Raw genomic sequence first — 24,066 nt, forward strand, 5'->3', positions numbered from 1 at the left:
GGTATATGTAAACTTTGAGGCTGAAAGCTGCCCAGAATATTCCTTCAGAATGCAATAAGTACAGTTCTGCCAACAAACATATAAAAAAGTAAACTAACTAGCTTTCAGAACTGGTAGTGCCTACATGTATGAGAACTGAGAGTTATATTGGGAAGATAATACAGGAAGGGCTGGTTGCTTAAACTGCAGAATGCAACTGACCCACCTGTATTGAGGACAAAGGTAGGCAGAGTCATCCATTATGAGGTTAAACACAGCTTCATGGCACTGTGAGCACACATTGCAATATGCAGAGTTTTCAATTAGGGCAGAGGTGAATGCAAAATCATTTAGCCATCCACAGCCTGGTTGTCACTGTAGATGCTGAGTGCTTCAGTGGTACAAGAGACTTATTTTCTGTGGATTTGTATGTAATATGGAAATCTGTATTTGATGTGAAAGGAATAGCAGCTCATAAAGTGTGGGGTGTGTTGCTTATCAGATGATTTTATACATAAGGATGTTTGGATATAGGTACCAGTGAGCTGAAAGAATGAACAGAAATGTCTTTGGATTCAGTAAAGATCCAGAACATTTTAATTTGGGTATATTAGTTAAGTCCTTGCTGCACGGAGAGGACTTATTCATCACCACAAGGCCAGACCACAAAAATATCAAGAATTTGTAGTGGGTAGGGATTCCAGACTGCATGTCTTGAGGAAAGCTTCTTTGAAGTGACACATAACAAGTTTGCACTTGGTAGGGCATCATGGTTCCCATTGCAGTTTTATGGTCTGATCCTCAAAAATGAAGTAGTTATGGGAAAGGTGGGTTCACATTATCTTGTAACTAAAGCTGGCACAGTGTTCATTAAAGTACCATTTCTGACTAGTTCTTCAAGACAGCTCTAAATTCACCTTTGTGTCTCTTTGTCCACACTACAGCAATGTCTATCTAACCCTGGGGTCTGAGTGACTTACCCATACTTTTTAACCTTCCCCAACATATCTATTTCTCCACCATTATTAAAGACTTTGAATTCTGATGTGTAGCTAGTGTATCCATTTTATATTAATACATGTCTGTTGGCAGCACTAAACTTTTCAGTACTGAAGATATTTACCGGCCAGAATTCTGTCATACAAATTATTAGTTTCGTTGAGGAATTTTCCTTTGGAACATCTAACTAAACTTAAAAATTCTAAACAGCAAGTAACTTCCATTTGAAATATCTTCAAGTCTTTTGCAATAATTAATCTCTGCTGAAAGTTTACAGAATGAAAATGTTATGCCATCTTCAATATATCAAAGACGAATCCAAAGACTGAAAATTAATATTAATTAACGGAGAGAAGATCGCCCACACATGTTATGGTACTACATTCTTGAGATATGTACCATTCAGGCATTCAAGAAATTCCACTTTATATGTAATGAAATAATGATAAAGAAAAATCTAACTTCAATAGTGAGTCATTAGGTAAAATAGAATCTCTTACAAAATTTGAAACTAAAACAGATTAAACAGTTTCACATTTCTTAATACTAACCTGAGGAGGAGGAGGTGGTGGGGGTGGAGGAGGTGGTGGGGGTGGAGCAGGTGCTCCACTTGATCCAGGAAGTGGAGGTGGTGGGGGTGGAGCAGGTCCTGCACTTGATCCAGGAAGTGGAGGTGGTGGGGGTGGAGCAGGTCCTGCACTTGATCCAGGAATTGGAGGTGGTGGGGGTGGAGCAGGTCCTGCACTTGATCCAGGAAGCGGAGCTGGTGGGGGTGGAGCAGGTCCTGCACTTGATCCAGGAAGCGGAGGTGGTGGGGGTGGAGCAGGTCCTGCACTTGATCCAGGAAGTGGAGGTGGTGGGGGTGGAGCAGGTCCTGCACTTGATCCAGGAAGCGGAGCTGGTGGGGGTGGAGCAGGTCCTGCACTTGATCCAGGAAGCGGAGGTGGTGGGGGTGGAGCAGGTCCTGCACTTGATCCAGGAAGTGGAGGTGGTGGGGGTGGAGCAGGTCCTGCACTTGATCCAGGAATCGGAGGTGGTGGGGGTGGAGCAGGTCCTGCACTTGATCCAGGAAGCGGAGCTGGTGGGGGTGGAGCAGGTCCTGCACTTGACCCAGGAAGCGGAGGTGGTGGGGGTGGAGCAGGTCCTGCACTTGATCCAGGAAGTGGAGGTGGTGGGGGTGGAGCAGGTCCTGCACTTGATCCAGGAAGTGGAGGTGGTGGGGATGCAGCAGGTGCTGCACTGGATCCAGGAGGCAGAGGGGTTGGAGGCCGTTCCTCCTGCTGTTGTGGTGCTCTCTGATCCGTCTGTTGAGACTTGCTAGTCCTGCGAAGTGCAGCCCCTGGAAACAATTTACAAAACCTCAGATAAGTTTTGAGGAATTCCAAGATGGAATATTTCATGTCCTACGCAGAATATAAATTGTAATTACAGCAAAAGGTAACCAGTATCTGCATACCAGTCTGCTGATATAAAATAAAATATGTTCTTCCTTCCTTGATATCTATGAATATGTGGCATATCTTTCACTGACATTCTTGTCCATCAATGAACAATAATGTGAGTAATGGAGGAGCAAAACATACAAGCCAGAAAGTAACTAGGTATTGTCACATGATATGGAGAAAGTCATGAGTGAGTAACTTGGACAATAACTGCCTACTACTGCTACAGCTTTCCTAGAAATATCAGTAACAAATATGTCACAATGAGGGTATGGCAACACCAGCACAAGGAACACTTCTGACCAGAGGACACACATGGCTGAGTGGAGTACCTGGGTAGACTCCAGAGAAGTCAATTTGGTTTAAAATCTTATACTTTGTGGATATGCTGTATGTCATTTTATGAGAATAAAGCAGTATCTCAATATCAACATGTTGTCTCCAGAATTGGGATGACCCCTGCACCTAGTAGCGACCTGTGACAACCACATAACATGACAGGAGATGTTTCATTCCATATCTCAGTAATACGCAGTAACAATGTAGCCGTCTTGCATCAGTTACACGAAATCACCAGCCCCTCAAGACTCCACTTTGAGGGTTAATGTTAATGATGTACATCAGCAGTGTAATCAACATAATAATAGTCATCCAGTGCTCACATATGAACTGAATATGAGTAAAGGTGTTGCTTCTCAAAACAATGCAGGCTCTAGCACATCACAAAAATCACCACCGTCAAACAGTCTACTGTTGGACTTACCAGTTTGTGATTCAGCAAAACAAATCAGGCTAAATATGAACAATAATGTGACTCCCACACTAACTGCATCAGCTGCATTGTAAACAGTATTAGGAAATATGACTGCCATGTATAGGAGCATGCAGCACACTACACTTTACCAACAGGTTTACTGGATTTGCAAGTGTGCTGTGAGTGCCCCACAATACCTCATTGATTAACCATTTTGCATGCAGCATCAGTCCAGTCACAACCCAAGTTGGCACCATTTGGACCAGAACAATTGGGACTTTGGGTTGCGACAGCAGAATTTTTGTTTATTTCACTGAGAATATTGGATAATAACTCTCAATTTATGACATTAACTTGCCAATTAGCAGAACATGCTAATACTACCAGCAACGTCATCCTTTCGCTGCCTGAAAAAACAAATATGAAGTAGCCAAAACTGCCTTGCCCTAATGCCTGCCATAAACCACAGAATAACTACTGAAACAGGCAGTCTATGATTAACAGCTCACTGACAAGTCAATGTCCCAGCTATGGCACTGGTTACAGACAATACTTGGTCTGAACCTCATGCCAGATACTGCATTATGGACTCCATGAATTTTCAAATTTCTGCTGCAGCTACAACTTGCCATGATTGCTCATGAAGCAAAGTTGCTAGAGAAGGAACTCTGCTTGGCAGACAGATTGTTCACTGTGCTATAGCATAGACAATACATCAATGCTGAGGACAATAACATGTCATGCGGCACTAGATCTCAGTCAAATACCATGCACACTGAAGCACTCCAACACACGATGAAAGTGCAGGACAGTGACATCACTGCCCTAAACCAGAATGCTGACCTATGCATCATGCACACCACTGCTCTCCTAGCTGGCAATGATGCACCAAGCAACTGAGCACCACCACTGCCTCAAGGTCACCTAATTGTTGGTTTTCATGCCTAGTTTGTCACCAGTCCATGTAACTGCCAGCTTCCTTGAAGGTACTGCAACCTTCCAAACTCCAAACACATGCTACAGTAGGTGTACCAGTCTGTGGTGGTAAGTCAAGACACCAATGCGAACAACACATGGGACAAACATCCTTTGCGCCACTTCCACCATCGGGAGGAAGACTCTATATATTTAATCAAAGCACATGTAAATACTTCCTTATCAATGCAGGATCAGGTATACCATAGTTTGGTCTGACATGTGCACCTAGACCTCATTGGTCCCTTTCTGGAATGAGAATGTCACAGATACTTATTATATATTATTGACTAGTTGTTCATAGGGTGCAAGTAAACACAAATAATTACATTACAGGTGAGTCAAAAGATTGTGTGTTCATTGACACTTGCATGGCCCAATTTAGATATGCAGGTGCCACCATGTACCTGCATCCCAATCTGAAATTTTTCATGCACTAGGCACTGAGTAACTGTGAATTTGTACTGTTACATGACGATACAAGCTGACCAGCTTTACAGCAACCCTACTCACTCCCATACAAAGTTTTAAAATATATTACTCATGCTTTTGAGATTTTGTTCAACAGAAAAGCAACAACACACTCTGTAGACCTGGAAAAAAATAGAAAATGATCCATGTGGTCATTTACCCCTTACATGCAGACAGCTAATTCAGACTCCCAGGAGCTAGTCATCATTAAACTTGACATCAGAGGCTTTGATCCAGAGAATATTTATGTGAAACCTTCTAGACAATCATCTGATAGTGGATGCCTGCTGTAACAATAGTACAACAGGTAACAGACTGATAGCTCATCAAACCATACACACATGTCAATTACCTACAAATGTCGATTACTCTTCCATATATTGGCATCTGTTGACAGATCGTAAGCTCACTATTACTGAGGGAACCCCCAATGACAGCTACCACAAACTACGTCACAGACTTCTTCAGATCCCACTACCAATGCCTCACCCAACTGCCCAAGCCTTGTTGCCACTTGCCCTAATTGAATCTTGGTATAGTTTTCCCAGCCATCCTGCTCAACATCTGGCATGTATCATCTATGCAGCATGAGTGCTGTGGCCAGTACATGACTAGCAGTTGTCCAACTGTTTCCTCCTTTGCAGCCAGCCACAGCATGGTTGGTCTCTTTCATCACACCATGCTGACATCAAGAAATGGTCCAGCCATGTTCTGTTCAGCAGCTGGCCATAACATGCCTGATTGAGCACATCTGTGCATGAGCACTTGCACATTGACACACCCTGACATCCAATCCCTCCAGTGCTCTGCACTATGAGAGGGGGGGAGGGGGGGGCGGGGGAGCCTCACACCAGCACAGGTAATGCCTTTAACCAGAGGACACTGATGGCTCAGTGGCATATCTGCATGGACTCCAGATAAGTCAGTTTGGTTTACAACCTTGTACTGTGCAATATGAGCTGACCATTGAGTTGTGGGAATAAACCAGCATCATAATAGTAATGAATCATCTCTCTTATTGGTACGATCCGTGCATCTAGATGGGAAAGCTACCAAAAGGGAATTGGAGATCAACTGTTTAGTGGTAGAGATTACTGACATGTAAGAAGTAATGATGGGTTCCCAGGTTTCAGTATTCTGACTAAAATTTTTCTCATTCTGAGCAATAAATAAGATAAATGCCAATGAGTTAGTGTCAGCAAGTGTCACTTTGTAATTGATGACCCTCATGAACAATAAGAATTTTAAGAAGAGCCAAGGTGCAGCAAAAGCTGAAATTACATGCCAACTCATATGCATCAGAAGCAAAATTTTCTATAGAAAACATTTTGAACAACTAGAGAGCCACAAAAAATATACATGTAAGTACAAAAGACTATCTTGACTTTCCAAATAACTACTCTTACTCATAGAGAAGAGGGGAGTTGTTATAACACGTAATACAGGATAAGATAATACTCTGAATGATAAATGTAATTAAACTTAGGAAATAGTGCAAAATATTATAAACAGTAAAAATAGCTGTTTTGAACGTACATCTTCTAACACTCACTCAAAATTTTCAAAAAAGATACTCTTACAAAAAAGATGTGGCACAACAAATGGAAACTAAACAATAAGTCTCTGTAGGAAACAGCTTCTCATTTGGACGCACTGTGGCCGTCACTTATTATATTAGGAGAAACTGCACAGATGGATGCCCAGTCAAAGTATATCTCTCTTCCCTCCCCCAAAATGAAAATTTTGACATCAATTTTTATTACTTTCAGAAATGTTTTCTAAGATGCTGTTTATCTTCTTATATAACAACCACATTTTCTGAGGCTTCCTCTAATAAGCTGACTATTAGCATGAAATACCACTAGGAAATCTACTGCCTAAATGAGATAGTTCTGATTATACAGTAAGTGAAACTTGGTCCATTGTCAAAAATGGAAGTGTGCAGTTATCAAATAAATAAGTGTTTGAAATTAAACTCATGATATCTTCACCAAATATACTCACTGCTGATAAGTTCTTCGAATCCCCCTGACGCCTTGGGTGGTGATGTGGGAGTAATCTACAAAATAAGGAAAAAATATTTATTTAAAGAATTAGCAACCATGTGAATAACAAACTGCAGAACTGGAGTGCCAATGTGGCTGTATACCTGGTTTGAGTATGCTAAAGGGAGATAAGTTGTGATATAATTATTTCCAACAGGAAATAAAATTTAATGAGAATAGCAATAATTAAGCATTATAATTATTACACAAATACATAGAAATTAATACAAATGATTAAGAACTGTTAGATTTTAACTGCATCAATGGAAAATTCATGTTTTTATCACATTTCAGTCTATAAAATAAATCAGTTTCATTTTATGCTTTTAGGGAGACTGTGAGGATAATTATTTATAATAAACATCACATGCACTACTTTCATGAATTTTAAAATATTTTCTGATATAGAATGGCAAAATGGTAAGCTACAATTTGTAATTGTATATAGATCACCAATGGGAAATTTTGAAGCGTTTATGTTGCCACGAATTCCTTACAACACTGTCAGACAGCAGCTAGCAGGTAACAGTCTGTCTGTGGGAAAATGATCTAGAAACTTTGTTAGGATCAAACAATTTGATTTCAGCAATTAACTTTCCAACATATGTCAATAAAGACAGCAGTATCCTAATTCATTATGTTTTCTTTGATGAAGCTGTATACCGAGTAACAAATGCTATCTCTGATTGTGATGTACTGTTAGGATAAATAAGATAGTGCCCCACAGGACAGATACTCCTCATTGGAAATCTTTTAGAATAATTAATGATTCCAGGACAAACATGTTGCTATAACCCCTTATATTACACCTGGATACATATTGCTGGCGTGGCTGCTGGCACTTTGCCATCAACATCCACATACGCCAGCCACTGGAGGCTGCTGGCAACTTGTGCACATGTCACAGCACATGCTAATAAACTCTTTCTTTGGTGGTCACACTATTAGTTGTTGTCTTATATTATGACACATTTTCAAGAAAAGTTTACAAGTGGTGATGTGCGATGAAATTTATAATGAACTAAATGTTCACAAAAGATTGATGTATATCATGATATAAGCTAATCAGAAAGAACATTATACACCTATGTAAAAACCAAGGTAAAGATCCTGCAGTAGCTGTGTTCTACAAAAACTACTAAAAATTACAAAGAAAAGTCAGTCAAAAATCAAGAAATGTACACATAATATTAGAAACTTCTTATTCCAGCAACAGGCATAAGGAATATGGAATGTAGTAAAATGGAAGGGCTATAAATTATCATTAATAAATAGCAGATATGTCTAATAATCATGTCCTAAATGTAACAGAAAATACATGGATGAACAGCTCAAGAGAAGAAACAAGCAGTATGTTGAACAAGCACAAAATTCACTCATTTGGATGCTCACACACTACTTCTCCTTAAATTAGGAAAATTATACATTCTCTTATAAATAAAAGTTTGTCTAAATTTGATGGCAGTTCCAACAGAGTACTTAAGACTTTTACTACATAATAAGCACTGTCTTTTTTGAAATACTTAATAATACATAATGCATCACTAACTCAAAGGATTTCTCCATAGAGACTGAAATATGTATTTGTTAAACCTCTTGTTATTAAAGGTGATAGGGGAGATGTCAGCAATTACCTACCTGTTTGTCTACTGACCCCATTTTCCAAAATTTTTGAGGTGATGAATATTTGAATAGTAGCCTCTTGAGAAACGATAATATTGTCACTAAATTTTATTTACATTTGGAAGCTGAGTTCTGAAATTTCCTTTAAGTCATAGCACATGGTCCAGAATTCTTTGCCTATTAGAAATTATAGATTGTAATATTTTATTGTTCATGTTGCATCTGCATAATCTTTCATTGACACTGTCCTTACTCATGTGAATTGTGAAATTTAGAACATTTTAGCCAAGATAAACTGATGCTATCATCATCACTTACAAGCCTAAACTTAAATTGTGGACTTTTAGAAATTTTTGACAACATTAGGCCTATCCTTACTTGGGCTAACTAATTTTGTTGTGTAATTGCATGAGAAATTCTTTAATTTTTGAGAATTTTTGGATGCTTACAAAAGCTTTCCTAGCTTATATGCTTGTAAACATCCACAGTAGTACAAACTGAATTCGGGTGCATTAAAAACAGGTAATTGCAAGTATGTTTACAAGTGATCATCTACACTTGTTTTCTTCAAAGACTAACATCTGTAGTTTCAAAGGTAATTTTGGCTGGTTTATCTAATTAAACTGATCTTGAGTACTTTTCAAAACCATTCCAGCAGTATTAAAGTTAATGCTGCCTAAAGCTAAAGCAGCAAGGAAATATGTTAACTTCACACTTCATGTTAAAAAATGACATTTATCTCAATTTTTTGCAAACAACAGGTGTCCATCTTTGATAGTAAGCTATTTATTTTCATTCAATATAATCATATGGAGTATTGATCTGTGGTAACACTTTGAGAAGTAAATAGTCCATTATCCGAAAATGCATTGTAAGAATAATATGAAGTGCTCACCCATGATCATCTTGTTGACATCTGTTTAAGGAATTAAGCATTTTGATTACCCCCTCACAGTACATTTATTCCCTCATGGAGTTTGTTGTAAATAAGAAACTGCAGCTCAAAAGGAACTATGATGTACATAATTACAAGACTATAAGGAAAAGTGATATTCACTACTCCACATTAAGGTTGTCTTTAGCACAAAATGTGTGTAAAATTGTGTCACCAACAGTTTCAGTTGATAATGTAATGGTATATAATGTCTAAAGTGAAATTTGAAAGCAAACTGAAAAAGTTTCTCTTGACAACTCCAATACCATAGAAGGTATTTTGTAATGTATAAAGGATGGTGAGTAGTAATTGTTAGCTTACACCTCTACGTGATTAATGCTACAAGAGATTCACATAACATGAAACTAAATAACTGTAGTACTGTCATCACAATGATATTGTATGTGTAACACATAAGAGAATCAGCAAAAATGTACAGTTAATAAACCATTTTCTGGTTATACAGCCAGACTGTAATCTAAACAGGTCATGTAACAGGTAGTCTATCAAGCCAGTACATTCAGAAATGACGAAATATTTCAGTACAACACTGTTTTCATTAAGATTTCTTTTAGACTTAACCTTCTTTTTGTTTCCAATTAAAGGTATTTCACTTATCAATACTTTTTTCTTTAGCTAACACAGTAACCTCAAAGTGAGTGCAGGAAAACTATTTTCCCTCTCAATCCAATGGCATCATACTCAAACACACTACTTGCTCTTGTGAAATCAGCTAGTATGATTGTTGGAAATGACAGACCTCAAAACAGTGTTCTAAATGTAGAGTAATGCCATGCTTTTTACACTGGTGTGCACACTTTTTACACTGGCATGCACTTTCAATGCTTTCCCCTCTTGAGTAGCACATAACACACCCTTTTATGACATTATTTTCTTCTCAGTTGGGAATGTGTGAACTGCAAAATGAGCCCATAGTTTTGCCTGAAGTCTCATTGTGGTGGTACTCATTGATGGTTGGCTCTGAACAAAGTACTCAGATAGACATGCACACTCTACCATTTGCTGAATCTGCTTTTTGTCATAACAAACTTCTCCCTTCATCATGCTGCTTGCTCACTAAGATCAGCAACTTCATGACACACATAGCCTGTACTTCATTTTAGAATACATTAAGAGCTGTCTATTGGCTAGAAATGGAACTCCACACATTCATATAATGAAGTATGTGTTTGCAACCTGAGCTTATCATATGATTTAAATGCCACAGCAACAGCTCTTCATTTTATGCGCTTGGGTTAATCTTACTTTCACAGTTGTATTTATGAGGAGACAGAATGCAATTTTTATCTTTTTAATAATAATGCAATAAACATCCTAGATAATAATAATTTCCAGTTTCACAGGTCTACCAATTAATCTTCTTTTGTTGTATCTGTAGAGACTGGGAGGCAATAACACCGCGACAACAACAGCATCATTTTATGTAGGGTATTTTACAGACTGATTGAAATAATGGTTTTACAGTTTTAATCAGACAAGTCTATTGAAATTTTACTATTTTTGGAAAGGTGTTGTGAGATTTACAGGGTGGCAAGGGGGGAAAACTGCTCCAATATGGGTTTTCTGTATTTCATGATAATGCAGTACAGACAGTAACGAGGGCATTAGAGAATAATCCTAAATGAGTCCAAGTACCAGCAAATATTGCTCAAATGGTAGCCTGAAGAAATTCAGATTTAATAATGATGTCAGTTAGTTGAGCACAGGATGGAATTAAAAGATATTTGTGGAAAAACACTAACAAGAAGGCTGCATATTCATTCACACATATCTTCTGTTGAGCTGGTTTGTGCTTCCAGAGAAGGATGAGCACATTCTGTTCCATTGTTGATTTCTGAATGACATGGTGGTGGCACATTTGGAATCTTCAGTCAGTGTGTTTTAGGCAGATGACATAAGGAGCCTAGTTACATAAATTCAAAGAATCTGTGATATTATGAACCAGAACTTTCTGATTAGTAAGTTTGGTGCCCAGTGAGATATTTCTGGGGTATTTTTACTTCCACTATTATGTAAATTATATCCAAAAATATTTCTTTCACAGGCCATTAATATACATTAACTACACATTTCATGGATTTATTCAATTATCATCTTCTACTTCTTTATCCGGATAAGGTAATCAAAGTGGCCCATGCTCAACAGCATTTATTTGTTATGTTTCTTTTTGTATGCACTTCAAACATTTTCATTATTTTTCAATGAGATTCTTTGCATTCTTCAGGCCATAACACCATATCCTATTGCAGCTCCATTTCTGACATTTGTTACCTCATAACTGGCTATGTTGCATGAGTAAGCAGCTAAATTACACATAGTTTCCTGTAATCAGTGATTATTAATCAACATAGGTGTTTCCTTGAATAGACGATCTCTCCATTTGTATAGCAATGATAAAATTGTGTATAGTGGCTAAGTAGTCCACCAAATAGTAGAGTATTCTTCACAACACATTCAATCACTCATTCACCTTAATAGCTACTACCAATATTCTTATAATTTGGATTATTCTTTACCATAATGTGTTTTCATTGTCTTAAGTATTTTTATATCATTTCACAAGTTTAAACAACAAAAAACATACATTTCACCTTTGTAAAGAAAACTCTATAATTTCTGTAATCACCACTAAACATAAAAAACAGCAGAACTCAATTGCCAGTGGGATATTAGAATGTCTATTAATTTTTCTAGTGCAGTCAGCATAGATCTAAGTTTTGAGGCATAAATGAAAGCCATCACCACTTACCTTCAGGATTCAAAATGTGTAGTACTACTAGCAGACAAGTATAAAAGTTAAAAAGACACTCTACTTAGCTTTCAGAACTAAAAGTGTCTTCATTGAGGAGGTAAGAGGGTTATTTTGGGGAGCATAATACAAGTAGGGCAGGTCAGTCAGACCTCGATATGACAGAGGCTCACCTGTGGTGATGAAGAGGGTAGTCACAGAAGAGGGAGGAGGCATCCACCTCAAGACCAAACACAACTTTGTGGTCTTGTTGGCACATGAGGCAGTTAAGATATTACATTAGCACAGCAGAGATGAATTTGAAATTATTACAATGACAACATGGGCTGTGGATAGGGCAGTTCAGCAACATAAGTGACTTGAAAATGTGAAGACTGGTAAGTGAGAGCAGTATTAATAGTAGTAAGAGAAGAAGATATTGCTTGCGAAGTTTATTTATGAATAAGATCTGTGAAACAACTGCAGTACAGGAAGGTTTTGGAGTGGTTGTGATTGTTGGGGTTGAGTGCTGCTGTGGTGGAGCAGACTACTCTGCTATGGATTCCTAGGCAGCAAGGCAGTGTGAATTTGTAGTGAAAGTGGTGACACCTGTGAAAATATAGGTTATATTGCTTATTGGTAAATTTTATACAGGCTGAGTTTGGATGTGAGCACAGTTGAGGTTAAGGCTGGAATAGAGGGAGGTCTTGGATCAGATGAATTTCAGATGGGGATAGAAGTTATGTTGCTGCAAGAGTTATTCTTTGCTGCATGATCAAACCTCACATGTCTTATTAGTAGATGTATTCCAAGCAAGGGTTCCCAGCTTCTGCACTTTGAGAAATGCCACTTCCACATGGCCAATGTTGTTGTAGGATAGGAGGTTTCCACAGTAGTTTGTCAGTCTGATCTTCAAAAGTGAAGTATTTTGGTTAATGATGAAGTTGGTTAAAACAATACTTGAGACTGATTTCAGCTTATGTTAAAGCCATTCTCAGATTTTTTGAGCCCCTATGGCTGGTGCTGGCAGATAAGTTTTTCACATGGTACGATCGTGGTATCACTTGATAAACAGAGGAGCCACCAGCACCAGCCATGGGGAGGGGGGATGGGGGGGGGGGGTGGAGAAGGGGGGCAAAAAAACTGAGGATGGCTTTAACAAAAGTCGAAACTGGTCATAATAAACAAATGTTATTGCAATCTTGACTATTGTTTTAACCAAAGTATAGCACCAGATCACTGTGCTCTACAGACAATGTTGCCCTAAATTTATGAATGTTGAAGTTGCCTACAGAGACAACAACCAAGGTTGTACACACCTATTAAAATTCTTACTGCACTGTTCAAATCTCTCTCTCTCTTTTTTTTTTTTTTTTTACAATCTAATTTTACTTCTCAATGTATCTATATTATCTCTGGACAACAGCTGGTATAGTGTTTCAGAGTGCATCATGTCTGACTTACTCTCTCAGTCCATAGCACAGGTGAATCTCTCTCATCTTAACAGTTTGAGTGACTTCCTCTTCCTATGTAATGTTCTGCAACATATACATCCCATCTTTGCTAAGGGAACTATTAACTCTAATGTTTTCTGTGATTTCCCTTCATCGCTTCAGGCAAATGCTGGGATGGTTCCTTTGAAAGGGCACGGCCGACTTCCTTCCCTGATCCGATGAGACCGATGACCTCACTGTTTGGTCTCTTCCCCCAAACAACCCAACCCAACTCTGATGTTTAGGTAATATGTCTGTTGGAAAACTGTGCATTTTGTTTAGTTAAGGTAAGTACCAGCAATCAACTCTGACTCATAAATTATTAGTTTTCTTGATGGAATTTGCATTTGATACATATCAACGACTTTTATAATTTTAAACTAACAGAATGTAGGTAATCTACCACTTCAGTTTTCTCCGCTGTAAGTTTGCCATATGAAAATGTTACACTATCCTGGAAAATTTTATTTTGGAAGCCAAAGATTACAAGCTGGAACCCATTTACCAATGATAAGATGAATGCCCTCATATATTCTTCTTGTGGGTATCAAGCAAACACCTGAGAACTGTTACTTCACATATCACATATCATGAATTCATTATTCATAAAAATTAAATTTCAAGGGAATTACAATAAACTATATCAAATCCCATATAAACCATGAGATTGATGCAATTCACATAGTTTCACACTTGTTAATACAAACCTGTGTTGTTGGAGCTTGAGCTTCAGTTGGTTGCCCACCACCTGGTGGTGGCGGGGGTGCAATAGGTGGTGCATCAGCTGATGAAGAGGTTTGCACTTGTTCTTGTGGTGCGGGCAGTTGTGGCGGTGCAACATCAACTGATGTAGACAATTGCGCTTCTCCTGCTGATGACAATTGCCGACCAGTTTTTTTAAGTTTGAACTCTGGAAAACATTAATGTAACCTTGAGTATAATTTATGGTTGACCAGGATGGAAAATGTCATGATTTACACATAATGTAAAATTTAAACACAGTAAGAGACTACCAGCATACCCATCTCCTAATAAAAAAATGTTTTATATATATATTTCAATGCAATAGTACTCTCCATGAACAAGTGTATGAGAAGCAAAGGAGCAAAGTGCACAGGTAAACATTTAAATCAGGCAGGCTTTTGTCACATGATAGGGTAAACATTGTGTGTGGGTAGCTTTGATGACTGCTACAGCTTCCCTATATGTATCACTAAGACATGATGTACAATTTGGTCATTGCTCTATGAATTATCTACTTGGTATTTGAATTTACTTTGATGTGAGTAAAGTCCCCCAAGATCACAATTTGTGTCGTTTGAGATTTTTCCTTATTTTGAACACTAAATATGACAGACACCCCTTTCTCACAGTGTCACTAACTGTCACTTTACAATTGAGGAAACTCACTAACAATGATAAGTTTTTAAGAATATTGGAGCAAGGTGTGACATAATTTAAAATTATGAATAATCTAGCCTACATATCACAAGCAAAATTCACCAGAGAAAACATTTTGACTATTGTTACTCGTAATAACTAGGTAACCACATAAAATATCTCACTTAACAAAAATTACACTTCCAATTCATTCTCATACACATCAAACATACTTTCGGGTACTGTATAAAACAGTAAGTGATCTAAAATTACAAGGCATGGCATCTGCTGCACTTTGTAATAAGTACACACAAAAGTACGAAAGGTTATCTTAACTTTCAGAACTGCTTCATCTTCCTCAGACAGAAATGTAGGGAATGTTAAATTGTTAAAACTTAAGACAGAACAATATAGTACTCCAAACAAGAATAGCGAACAAAGCTAGCAAAAAGCCAAAAATATTATAGATAAGAAAATTTAGTTTTTCTGAATATACCTCATCTTTTTAAAGCCTATACCAAAAATATTCAGATTTATACAATAGAGGAAATTGACAGTAAGACACTTTAGAAAACAGTTTCACATTTTGACCTCATAGAGTCATGAGCAACTATATTAGCAGAACAAAAACCTCTCTTCTCCAGAAACTGAACAATCGGAAACGCAGTAAACTGGTACCAACATCCCCCCCCCACACATACACAAAATAATGATTAAAAAAAGAAAAAAATCATCAATTTGTATGAGAGTTATAGCTTTTTTAAAGATTACATTTATTCCTTTATACAATAACCACATTTTATATACGTCCTCTTACAAGCTGATTATCTGCATCTACATCTACATCCATACTCCGCAAGCCACCTGATGGTGTGTGGCAGATTATCATCATAAAGTACATGCTACATGTACACAAATAAACATCAGGCTATGTGATGAGATACAAAGGTTCAAGCAGCAGGCAAATTATGGTACAAAGTCACCTATGAGGGTGTGCAGTTATGAGATACACAAAAGAGTTTAAAATTAGACTCATTACATCTATCAGAAAATATACTCACGGCCGGATTTAATTTGATCCACAGGATTTGTTGCTTCAATACGTGGAGCTCTTGGCGCTTGTGTCTTGGATGGTAATGTTGAAATAAACAATGAGATTAGAAAAGGGTATATTTTTAAAGAAATAAAAATTATCTGAATGATAAACTCTAGAACTGTGCTACTAATAATGCTGCATATCTGGTATCTATATACTAAAGGAACATAAGTTGTGACATAATTCTTTCTATTTGGAGATAAAATTTAGTGATAATAACACTGAAATGTGCAATAATCCCTACACTGGTTACACAAATTAATAAAAATTGTTAATATTTGTTAGGTTTTCTTAAATGCGTCAGTGAATAATTCATATCTCTATTTTATTGCAGCCTATAAAAGAAATCATCACCTGAAGCTATGAGGATAATTATTTGTAATAAACACACACACACACAAAAAGCAAGTATTCTAATAAAAAATAACTAAATTCACAAGAAAACTAAATAAAGAAGGATGTATGTACAATGATAGAACCATTTTGCTGTCCCTCGCAACACTACAATTAGCATATGGAAACAGTTATGTGCCACATGAGTTAATTTCTATAAATGTACTGTTAGTATACAAATTTCTGAGCATGCAGCCAGGCTATTAGCCTATGCTAGACTTGTGACTATTGGTCTATGAATCCATACCATTCAGAAATGATGAAAGACTACATTACAACACTATTTTCATTGAGATAATTTACACATTCCAATTTATTTTGCAGTTTACTTTATGTTACTTCTAATTAGTGGTACTTTATTCTCCAGTACTTATTTGTTCAGTTAATATATTAGCTTCAAACTGTGGGAAAACTGTTTTCCACTTTTATTCTTCCTTTCACAGTTACATTTACAAGGACATGGAGAGTAATTTTTGTCTTTTTGTAAATAATACAAGATATGTCTTGCTGATAATAATTAGTAGTTTCACTGCTCTCATGATTACTCTTCTTCTGTAGGAACTGTTGAGATTGGGGGTCAAGAAACCCTACATACTACACTGACAATAGTGACAATTTACTGAGTGCTTGGGGGCATTTCACAGACTGATTCCACTCACAGCTTTTCTTTTTTCAGCAATTTGAGTATTTTGAGAAATTTGTTGTGCATGGTAAGATTCACATGGTGACTGAAGTAAAACTGTTCCAAAACCTGTGAGCCACATTATCTGAAAATGTAATCTAAACTGTAAATAGAGCATTAAAAAACTACTGTGAATCAGTCTGGACGTAATAATACATTTCTTAAATGAAAGTTATTCTTCAGATATTGAGACAAACTCACAACACGGGTTAGCTGCGCACTAGTAGATATTCATAAATATTTGTATTAACAGTAAGATGGGCTTGCATATTCATCCATATATAGTAAATGCTTCCAGAGAAGCCTGAGCATGTTCAGTCCTGTTGCTGATTTCTGAATGAATTGTTGGTGGCACATCTGGAACCATCAGTCAGTTAATTCTTCAGATGGGATATGGTGTAAACAGTCTACCGTAGTTACATGAACTCAAAGAATACTTGCTATTATTACACTGAAGTATCTCATTAGTATGTCTGGAGTCCGGGGAGAACTTTATGGGCTATTTTTACTTTCACGACCTTATAAATTATTTACTTGTTAAGTCCAGCATATTTCTTTGCTAGTCTAAGATAAATGTTAACCATAAATTTTCCAATTTTATTCAACTATCATCTTGTTCCATATGATTTTGATAAGGTAACCACCATGGACCATGCTCAACATTATTCATATCTTATATTTCCCTCCGTATTTAGTCTGAGCTATTCATTGTTATTCACCGGGTTTCCTTTGAATTATTTGACATTCTAATACCATCTCATATTGCACCCATACTGTTTGCATTTATTACTCCATCAATGCTTACATTATCTGTGTAAGTGACTAAATTTCACGTATTGTAACCAATAAGCACTAACCTAAATATGTGTTCCCATCAGTAGACTATCCAGTCATATGAACAGTGGCCACAAAACAGTGGGTAACAAGAACAATCAGTTGTAGAGCATTCTGAACAACACATCCAATTATTCATTAACCATTCATTGTTGTAGTATTAACAGTTACTTCTCACACTTTCAACTTTGAAATTATGCTTTGCTATACTGTGCCTTTGTTATTCTGACTTTTTTATGTCATCATAGTATTACACAAGTCTGAAGAACAAAGGACATACACTTTACCTTTGTGACAAAAGAGGTGTAACCTTCGTAGTTATCATTAAACATAAAAAATAGTAGAATTCAGTTGTCAGTGTGATATTACAATGTCTCTTCAATTTCTCTACCACTGTTATTATATATCTAAACTTTGAGGCAGAAACCAGGTTAGTACTTATCTTCAGTAGTCAAAATGTATAGTATTGTCAGCAGACATATATAAAAGTAAAAGAGACACACTAACCAGATTTCAGAACTAAAAGTACTTTAAGGAATTTGTTGAGGAGGATAATACATGCTGGGCAAGTCACTCAGACCACAACATGACAGAGTTCCATATGTAGTGAGAACAAGGGTAGGCAAAGAAGAGGAAAGAAGCATCCCTCACACCACTGAATCAAAATTCATGGCACTTCGGGCACATGAAGCAGCAAGGGGAGTAACTCAGCAGAGCAGAGATGAATGTGGGATCATTGTTGTCACAACATGGGCTGCAGATAGGGCAAAGTGAAGACTGATATGGCCTATCATCATGGAAAAATCATTTATAGCTTGTATGGTAGTTGCTGATGGGAGATTAGTGGCTGAATTTTTTGTGTGTGGGTGCTAAATTAGTAGGAGGGTGACAGGGGAATGTATCTCATAAAGTTTTGTAGTAGTTTTGGTAGAGGACAGGCTGGCAGTGAACAATAGCATGGGTGCTGAGTGCACTTGTGGTGGAGCAGATACATTTGCTGTGGATCCCTAGGCAGCAAGAAATTGTGCATTTGATGTGAAATGGACATCAGCTGACAAAGTGTGGATTGTGTTGCTTTGTGGTAGTTTTTATACAGTTAGTGTCTGGAAGTGGCCATCAGTGGGGGTGAAGGTTAGTGTCAAGGTAGATTGGAAAATGAGTTGATTTGTTGCAGGATAGGCAGGAGTAATTCACCATATGAGCAGAAGACAAACATATCACTGACAGATTTGTACCTAGTTAGGATCTATGGCTGCTGGCCTTCAGAAACACCTCTACCATGTGTATCTCAAAATGCTGACAAAGGATAGGGCCATCCTCATTTGCAGAGCAGTTTATCACTCTGGTCCTCAGAAAAGAAGCAATTAAGGATAATGATTTTGTTGGCCAGGCAGACAGCAACCAAGGTTATATATATATATATATATATATATATATATATATATATATATATATATATATATATATATATTTTAATTTTTAATTATACTGTTCATTTATTTTCATTTATCTTTACTCCTCACTGTGTATATATCATCTCTGGACTGAAGCTGTACAGTGTTTTCATATTATTTTCATATTATCATATGTCTGCTTGTGTCTGTATGTGTGGATGGATATGTGCGTGTGTGCGAGTGTATACCTGTCCTTTTTTCCCCCTAAGGTAAGTCTTTCCGCTCCCGGGATTGGAATGACTCCTTACCCTCTCCCTTAAAACCCACTTCCTTTCGTCTTCCCCTCTCCTTCCCTCTTTCCTGATGAGGCAACAGTTTGTTGCGAAAGCTTGAATTTTGTGTGTATGTTTGTGTTTGTTTGTGTGTCTATCGACCTGCCAGCGCTTTTGTTCGGTAAGTCACCTCATCTTTGTTTTTTATATATATATATATATATATATATATATATATATATATATATATATATATTTTAATTTTTAATTATACTGTTCATTTATTTTCATTTATCTTTACTCCTCACTGTGTATATATCATCTCTGGACTGAAGCTGTACAGTGTTTATTGGTATACTGTATCTGACTTCCTCTTTTAGACACCTCTCACTTCATTTTTGTCTCTCATTGAGCACAGTGGCTAAACTATGTTACCCATTAGTCTATAAGCTCCTCATAGGATTCCTTCACCCATGTACCATAGTCCTTTCGAAATAGGGAGGGACTGTACACCTCCAGTTGTCAGTCGCATTATACACCCCAAGAAATTAATGATTTTTAATGTCTTTTTGTCTGACTAAGATTTATATTCTAAATCTGTATTGCATACATGTCACACAATTCACCTGCCAGAGGGTACCTCATATCACTATTAGTCTCTTCCTTTCTTGTTCTTCTTGCAAATGGAGAAAAGTAAAAAACTTACTGCTCTATGCCTCAATATGAGGACTAATTTATCTCATCCTTATCTTCATGGTCCTTACACAAAACATACGTTAGCAGCAGTAAAAGTGTGTCAATCAGTATGTCATCAAAGCACACTACCAATTTAGCAGAAGGTGAGGCACTAGTCACACATTGCTACACAACTTCCAAATGAGGGAGGCAAAAGAGCAAACACTGCGATACATCATAATAGCTCAATATGAAGCAACACATCATAACTTCAAGCACTAGAGCATAAGTGCAATACTCAGACATTCCAGAAAGACCCAAGCTTGACAACCAAGGATAATTACTGAGCCAATTCAATGAGGCAAGGGATGCTGGCAAGTCTGATAAACTAATGCAGATTAGTCCATCCACCTAGAGCCACTGTGTCATAGGTGCAAGCTCTGCTCTTTAAATAACTGGGCTTTTGGAACTCATGGGCACATTCAGTCATGTCACCATTCTGTAAATGAGACAAGGGGTGGTGTGTTAGTCAGCCTACATGTGTTTTCCAAGCAGTTTTCTTCATCTGACTAAATGAGTACTAGGCTGGCATCCACATCTTGCTTCAATTACATGATGCACAAACATTTTTTAAAATGTTCCCACAGTTTCACATGGATAACAGTGTACCCACACATGTATCAATAAAACTTCAAATCCAGAGTAAAATGCCAAGTCTATGAACACATGGAATAAGGCCAGGAGAAAAAGAAGAACAACACAGACTTTAAGTATGACTCATTTGTCCCCAATGAGCCACATCTTCCATTCAGCTCACACCACCCTCAAATCATTTTGCACAATCTGCTGATTAGAATATGGATGTACCTAGAGCAGGGGTCAGCAAGTAGTTTTCAGTGGGGTCTAGATTCAGTGTAAAAATTTTTATGGAGGTCCAGAAAAAAACCAATAATTAAAAGGTACTGCTTTTAAATTTGTTTTCAAGTCGAGTTAGTTTCCAAAAAAAGGGCAAACCAAGTAAAACAAGTAGTTCTCAGTTAATATTCTAATATATTCAATGTGAGAAATTACATCGACAGTCTTGAGCCAGTTTTTTAAAGTTCGGAGTACGAGGGGTACAGCAAATGCAAAGTATGTCTTCGAGATGGGCGTCCGTCGACCTTGACTTATATGTGTTCCTCGAAAAATTCATTTTCGAGAATGACGATTCACATATATATGTCAAACCAAACATAGTGGCCAGATTGATAGCTACTTTCTTAAAATTTTGATATTTTTCTGAAACATGTTTACCCCAAAATTCTTCAGTGGATACAGTTTTATACATTTGCAAAGAAATATCTTCTTGCAAGTCGATTATCTCCACTTGAAGTGAAGACTTTGAAACACTGAACAACTTAGCAGCCACATCAGTCCATTCTGCCGATGCATCAACTTCATAAGGAAATTTTAGGAATTGAGAGAGCTTTCCAATTTTTGCAGTCTTGAAATCTTGTAGCAAATTCGTCCCATAGATTGGACAGAAATCTTACAAACACTGCAATGTCTTCTACTGAGTTCTCTCTTTTATACTCTAGAATTATTGGAAAATGAATAAATTCTTGCCTTGCAATATTTTTTTCAAAAATCTCCAGCTTACGTCAAAAAGCAGACGCGCTTTGTGTCAGATCACACACTAATTTCCCATTCCCTTGTAACTCTATGTAGAGTGCATTTAAATACTTCAGAATATCCTTCAGAAAAGCCATATCTAGCATATTGTGCTCATTTGTTATGAACTCTAAGTGCTTCTTTGCTCTATGTGTATCCAAGATTTGCAAGAAGGAGGTTACTTCTTCCTTTATTAGCCAGAAACGTTCAACAACTTGACCTTTACTTAACCAATGAACATTGTTGTATTGCAATAAGTCAGAATACACTGCATCACATTCTGAAAGAAACTTCTTGAACTTTCCATGTTGAAGAGAAGAATGAGACTCATAAAATTAATCAACTGCACCAAGCTGTCCATTACTTCTTCAGTGTGGCACTGAGTTTTCCATAAAGGGCAGTCTGATGAATTATACACTGATATGATATTAGGCCTGGATTCTGATCCCTGATTTTCTTTACTACACCTTTTTCTTTGCCAGTCATTGATGGGGTGCCGCCAGTTGAAAGTGACACTATTTTATCATAACGAATGTTGGAATTATTAATAAATTTGTCAGAAGCTTTGAATAAATCTTCTCCTCAAGTGTTACCTTTCAAAGGCAATATTGCAAGCAATTCTTCCCTGAATATCTTATTTTCAATGTCGAAAAATCTCACAAAAATAGATATTTTCTCATCATCAACAATATCACATGATTCGTCAAGTGCAATGGCATAGCATGGTGCCTTTTCCAAAAGTTCAAGCAGAGTGCTTTTAATATCAGTAGCTAAAATTTCCATTCTTCTTGTATTACTTCTTGCCGACATTGGAATACCACGAATTGCAGCGACATCATCCTTTTTTTCTTCAAAAAATGCCGAGGCAACTTCCAATATACATTCTTTCATTATTTCAGAATCTGAAAATGGTTTTTGGTATTTACTAAGTGTCCAGCACACACGTTACCCTGCTTCTGCCAATTTTTCTTCCTCACTCATGCAGCGAACCAGCAATTTCGTGCTTTTTTCATAAGAAGTGAGATATTCCTGTAATCTAAATTTTATCATGATAATTATACAGAGCAGTTATACATACCACATTTATTGTTGTTGTTGTTGTGGTCTTCAGTCCTGAGACTGGTTTGATGCAGCTCTCCATGCTACTCTATCCTGTGCAAGCTTCTTCATCTCCCAGTACCTACTGCAACCTACATCGTTCTGAATCTGCTTAGTGTATTCATCCCTTGGTCTCCCTCTACGATTTTTACCCTCCACACTTCCCTCCAATACTAAACTGGTGATCCCTTGATGCCTCAGAACATGTCCTACCAACCGATCCCTTCTTCTGGTCAAGTTGTGCAACAAACTTCTCTTCTCCCCAATCCTATTCAATACCTCCTCATTAGTTATGTGATCTACCCATCTAATCTTCAGCATTCTTCTGTAGCACCACATTTCGAAAGCTTCTATTCTCTTCTTGTCTAAACTATTTATCATCCATGTTTCACTTCCATACATGGCTACACTCCATACAAATACTTTCTGAAACGACTTCCTGACACTTAAATCTATACTCGATGTTAACAAATTTCTCGTCTTCAGAAACGCTTTCCTTGCCATTGCCAGTCTACATTTTATATCCTCTCGACCATCATCAGTTATTTTGCTCCCCAAATAGCAAAACTCCTTTACTACTTTAAGTGTCTCATTTCCTAATCTAATTCCCTCAGCATCACCCGATTTAATTGGACTACATTCCATTATTCTCGTTTTGCTTTTGTTGATGTTCGTCTTATATCCTTTATACATTATCTAATAGAATTATATTACCTGTAGTTTTTCTTTACGGGCCTCACTGTCAAGAGGAAAGTTTTTGTGGAATTGCTGATGAGTTGTTTTGTAGTGTTGCTTTAAATTGCCACTTTTAATAGCAGCAACAGTTTTATTACATATTAAGCAAACTGGAACCACTTGAAGCCTACCTATCAGGCAGTGTAAAACAATATTGTTCAGTCCATTCAGTCATAAATCTCCTATTTTCAGTGTACACTTTTCGCTTTTTAGGACCCATTATTAATGTAGGTATGTATGTGCGAAAAGGTTTTTCACACGACAAATTGTAAAACAAATGAATAATTCTCTGCGGCCCATGTGCAATTGACAAAATGAAGTCAAGACCTACTACCCACTGTGCTCTCTTTGACTAAAACAACAGGTTTGGACTTGTTTAGCAAATGAACGAGT

General features: G+C 37.2%; 2 protein-coding genes across 2 annotated transcripts; both read right to left on the reverse strand.

The window, feature by feature from the left end:
* Positions 1–487: 487 nt before the first annotated feature.
* LOC124775470 (wiskott-Aldrich syndrome protein homolog 1-like) lies at positions 488–16,623 on the reverse strand. The gene is made up of 10 exons (XM_047250303.1): positions 16,610–16,623; positions 16,052–16,129; positions 15,906–15,969; positions 14,172–14,374; positions 6,625–6,679; positions 2,214–2,317; positions 1,530–2,172; positions 1,103–1,241; positions 897–939; positions 488–524 (listed from the first exon to the last, which is right to left on the reverse strand). Exons 1-10 carry the CDS (start codon positions 16,621–16,623, stop codon positions 488–490), a joined length of 1,380 nt encoding a protein of 459 aa, XP_047106259.1.
* Positions 16,624–22,200: 5,577 nt separating this feature from the next.
* On the reverse strand, positions 22,201–22,731 carry LOC124775472 (protein FAM200A-like). Its single transcript, XM_047250304.1, has 2 exons — positions 22,434–22,731; positions 22,201–22,355 (listed from the first exon to the last, which is right to left on the reverse strand). Exons 1-2 carry the CDS (start codon positions 22,729–22,731, stop codon positions 22,201–22,203), a joined length of 453 nt encoding a protein of 150 aa, XP_047106260.1.
* Between the last annotated feature and the right edge of the window lie 1,335 nt (positions 22,732–24,066).

The sequence above is a fragment of the Schistocerca piceifrons genome, chromosome 2 (assembly GCF_021461385.2).
Source record: "Schistocerca piceifrons isolate TAMUIC-IGC-003096 chromosome 2, iqSchPice1.1, whole genome shotgun sequence".
Taxonomy (NCBI): Eukaryota; Metazoa; Arthropoda; class Insecta; order Orthoptera; family Acrididae; genus Schistocerca; species Schistocerca piceifrons.